The sequence below is a fragment of the Bufo gargarizans genome, chromosome 1, assembly GCF_014858855.1.
Source record: "Bufo gargarizans isolate SCDJY-AF-19 chromosome 1, ASM1485885v1, whole genome shotgun sequence".
Lineage (NCBI taxonomy): Eukaryota > Metazoa > Chordata > Amphibia > Anura > Bufonidae > Bufo > Bufo gargarizans.
Genome location: NC_058080.1, coordinates 108695489 through 108700299, shown reverse-complemented (window position 1 = coordinate 108700299; position 4811 = coordinate 108695489). Strand labels below are relative to the sequence as shown.

The 4811-nt window shown below is 45.9% G+C and overlaps 1 protein-coding gene across 1 annotated transcript; it reads left to right on the top strand.

Annotated features, from left to right (window-relative positions):
* Nucleotides 1–271: 271 nt before the first annotated feature.
* On the top strand, nt 272–2539 carry LOC122924816. The gene is made up of 2 exons (XM_044276277.1): nt 272–564; nt 1864–2539. The coding sequence occupies exons 1-2, from the start codon at nt 551–553 to the stop codon at nt 2537–2539; spliced, it is 690 nt and encodes a 229-aa protein (XP_044132212.1). The 5' UTR covers nt 272–550.
* The last annotated feature ends 2272 nt before the right edge of the window (nt 2540–4811 follow it).

The window sequence follows — 4811 nt, the reverse complement described above, 5'->3', positions numbered from 1 at the left end:
GATTAATAATCTCATCCACCATGCCTCGCTGGGATGTAGAAAAATTGATTAGTCTCGTCCAGGAGAGGCCCGAGCTGTGGGATACCCGGCAAAATGCCTACAGTGACCGACTGAAAAAAGACGCTTCGTGGGAGAAAGTGGCACGGAGCATGCGGCGAAGTGAATGGGCCAAGGCTGATAGCCAAGGCCGGGCCGCATTAGGTAAGTGTTATCACTGTAGTTGTGCTGTCCTTGCCCTCTGTGTGGCCCTAATATATAGTTTGAATGTCCCAGAGGTGACAATAGTGTTTTCAGGGTGGTCCAGCCTCCTTTTGCCTAAAGGCCTGTACATGGTTTTTTAATGTGGCGTCTATTTTTCCCCTTTCTTAATTTTTTACCTCACAATTGTCTTCTATGTCATTTTTAAACAGTGAAACAAACGAAAACCCGCTGGGCGAGCTGCCGGGACCAGTTCCGCCGGGAGCTGACCAGCAAAGGCCGGAGTGGGGAGGGCTCATCGACCAAACGGGCCTATATTTATACGGCCCAGTTACAGTTTCTGCGGCCAGTAATGGAACTGAGGCCGTAAGTATTTTTTACGTTCTTTTCAAACGGTGTCATATTTTCACACTTACGTTTTTTTAAGGCAAGCTAAAGTGTTTCTGAAACTAATGGATACAGTTTTGTTGTTCTATTGAAGACCTATACTTTCTGTAGGGCAGCCATGTCAAAACTGACTACATCCAGCTCTTTAACAACTGAAACTCCCAGCATGATAGAATAGCTGAAAGCTACTCGGTCCTGCTTGGAGTTGTAGTTGGGCATCAGCTGGAGGGCAACAGTTTGTCCATGCCTTGTGTTGGTTGCCTACATCATTTTAGTGGTGTAGTCAAACCAGGGGCAACCGCTTATGAGATGAATGATGAGACGACACGTGAAGTGTGCAGATGGCGGCTCCTTTCTCTGTTTTGTTTGTGTTGAAGCAATTTTTGTTCCCTCCTGGAACATAGATGATTCCACTTTGAACCAGAAAAGCAAATACAGATGACACTTGCGCACTGCACGAATTATTTCCTCATACAGTAGTTCATCGTGTATGTCGGCTCCTAGTCACACCCCAATGGTTAAAAAAGCTTTCCAAAACCCACCCGTTTTAATGGGAGCCCGGAGTAGGGTTTTTTTTTCCAAACTTTTTGGGCGGCATGAGATTTGTCCCATAACGACATATTCTCACATTTTGGAAGGTTAGGGAAATGTGTACCCTTTATGTACTGGGATAGTAATTTATATAGCTGAAATGGTTTTGCACCAAACCCCACATGGTTTCCTTACATTGCTCCTCTGAACTGTCAATCACCACATCCTAGGCTAAAGTGTGAAGCTGAGGTTGCAACTACGCAAGAGCAGCACGATTACAACTAGTACTCTCACCATGGTCAAGTGTGGCCTGGTACATGTTGTTTCTCTGAAAATGAGGTTCTACTAGGTTCAAATGACAATTTGTATCTTTACATGTTGGTAGCGGGGCACATACAGATGATTTGGCCTCATTTTCAGCACTGGTTTTGGTCCTTGAATGAGGACTCCTCTTCAGAGGCTGGACAGCTCCAAGCAGCAAACAATGTTTGCCCATTTTCCAAAACAATAGGCCTTTACAAGACTTATCCCATTAATAGATCCAAATGCCATTCAAAAGGGATTTCCACATTTCACATTGAAGCAGTTAGTCGTTGTGTAATTTCAAATCTCTGATGGTATGCTGCCACTCCGTATATATATATTGTATTTGCACGGTTGCTTTGCACAGAATGAAATCTATGTGCTTTTGTAATGTTGAAATCAAATGACCTAATGTGTTTTTTTTTGTTTTTTTTTTAAATACAGTACTGTGGACAGTCTGGATCCCTCACAAGATTCCGACACGTCGGCCAGTGAACCCCCTGCAAGATTTTCTCCCCAGGGAACTCCGTCGCCAACACCGGCTGAGGACCCTGAGGACTCCACGCTGGCCGAGGAACCCGTACCACCTTGCAGTCCACCACGGGTGGTCCAGACCCAGCCCAGACGGCGCCGCCAACTCCCTCCCTCTACCTCTGTGCCAGAGAGTCGGGAGGCTATTGATGCCCGCCTCATAGAATTTCTGGCCCAGAGGAGGAGTGAAGGAGTTGAGGAGAAGACATTACGGGGCTTAGGACAGCTATTGAGGCATGTCACTCCTTTAGAGCACCATGAGTGCCTTGCCTCCTTAGCTGTAGTTCTAAAAATGTTTGCGCTTCCTAACCATGGGGACCTTCTAGGAAAGCTTAATGCCATGAAAGTGGACCTGGAGAATGCGCAACAGCAGCAAAGTGCCGGGCCATTTGAAGGTGCGCCACAAGCAGCACAAGGTCCAGGATACCACCCACAACCCCACTATGGACTCCCCCAGGGCCCAATGCATCAAGTGGGTCAGCCCCTTTACCCGGGCAGTTTCGCATCTGGGTTACCTCAACAGGCCAATATCAGGCCACGGTCCACGTTTCCAACAGGATCTTTTACTCAGGACCTTCTGAATTTGTAAGACAGTTTAATGTTTTGTTTTCAAGAACTTTATATGTTTGTCCTTAAAATGTTGGGGCCATTGGCTTCCTGTTTATTAAGTTTGGCTCAATCTAAAACATAAATGTTGTTTGAGCCAAAAAGTAGTCGACTGTTTTTTTAGTGTGCACGCTACATAAAACATTTACTTTGACCCATTTCAATTGAAAAAAGAAACACCACACACTTTTCCGCACTAAGCAACACTTTATTTGGGTGAGCAACATCTTTATTTGGGGATATGGTCATGATGAGGTATTAGAAAATTTTTTGGACTACACTAAAAAAAAAGGAAAAGATGTTAAAGTCTATTTAGATTTAGACCAAAACATCAATTCTATCACGTTAGATGCATATTTAAATGTGTGCGGTCCAAAAAATCTCAGCCCGCAAGCCCACGTCAAAGGTCCTCATTATCTTGCGAGTCCCTACACTCAACTACAATCCTAAATTTCAGGAATCTATCTAGAAAATAACAAAAAACTAAAGAGCCCAGAAGATTTCAAAAACTGCCACGAATAGCATCCCTCTGCCACGGCACGGACCCCTCTGGACTTGAAAAGTAGTCTGCATAGAGTTCCCGAACTGCAATGCCTGCAGTCCCAGGTCGTCTATGCAGGGTCCTTTCCAAATCCAAATCTGAAGTCGTAGGAAGATCTTCCATGTCAACAGAAGAGGAAGCCTCGTGAATCCTGGTGAAATTGTGGAGAACAACACAAGCTTGAATCACCAGGGTAGCATTCTCCGGAGCCATCTGTATGGATGACAAAAACACCCTCCACTTGCTAGAGAGTATTCCGAAAGCGCACTCCACATACCGACGGGCACGAGTCAACCGGTAGTTGAAGATACGCCTCCTGACATCCAAACCACGCTTTGGAAAGGGCCGCATAACATGTGGAGTCAATGCAAACCCTTCATCCGCCACGATGACAAATGGCGCCGGCGGACCTGCATATCCGGGCAGTCTTCTGGACTCGGGCAGGGCAAGCTGGTTGGCACGAAGCCGCTCACCCATTCTAGAAGCACTAAAGATGCGAGCATCCGCAGTACTTCCATAGGCCCCGATATCTACCATTATAAACCGGTAGTTACTGTCAGCAACAGCCATCAGCACTACCGAGAAAAACTGTTTATAATTGAAGAAACGGCTCCCTGAGTGTGGCGGCTTCTTCACACGGATGTGCTTGCCATCCATTGCCCCGATGCAGTTAGGAAACTGCGCGGAATCTTGGAAACCCTCTGCGATCCGAAGCCAATCCTCCACCTTGGGCTGCGGCATCACCGTCTCTCGGAGTTGCTGCCACATGACATGGCAAGTGTGTCGTACAATACTCGAGATTGTCGAGGCTCCTAACAGAAACTCAAAATGCAGTGATGCAAATGAGTTCCCAGTTGCAAGGAATCTGTGGAGACAAAAAAAAAACCCCCAGTAAACTGCGAATATAAGTGAAAACAGATACAAGATTCAAGCATAATGTTGTATACACACCAGGATTGTAAACACCCTATGTCTAGTGGTGGGGAACCTATGGGACGGGTGCCAGAGGCGGTACTCAAGGCCCACTGTGTGGGCACCTACACCCATTGTAAAGACTATATGGTTTTCAAAGATCCCCCCTTGATTTTACAAACCATTCATCAGAACAGGGCACACTATGCTTATTGCCGGCAGCAGTGATTGGAAGCCGGAAAAGGAGTATCTGAGCAAAACACTAACAGCTATTGGTCTGTGGCCAGTACTACCAGAACTAAGTAACATAAACTGTGTTTTGCCCCTTTCTAATTGCAGAGAGTGTAGTGGCGCGTCCAAATATTGGGAACATTAGGCATGCTGAAAAGGTTAGCTGGACATCTCAGGGGTTCACAGCAGCACAATCCTACGAAATAAGGGAACTGATCGGTATATAGACTTTGCTCCGGGTGGGACACGCAGATAGAGATCCTGACTGAGGGACCGAATTCTTTAAGTTGAAAAAGCCTTATTAAAAAAATGCCCGTAATTCAAGATAAAGTTGACAATAATCACTCAGACAGGCAGGTCACAGCTTGCTGTAACATGGCTGACTGACTGAATCAAACGACATTTAAAACAAACTACTGGCGAGTGCAGAGGATTCATGGATTGTCTGGAGGCCGATAGCTAAACACACGTTTGAAACGAGCACAAACGCTAACCAACGGCCAAAATATTGGCATGTTAGGTGCCAGGGATTAACGGGATAACAAAACAGCCACAAACAAATGAAAGGAAA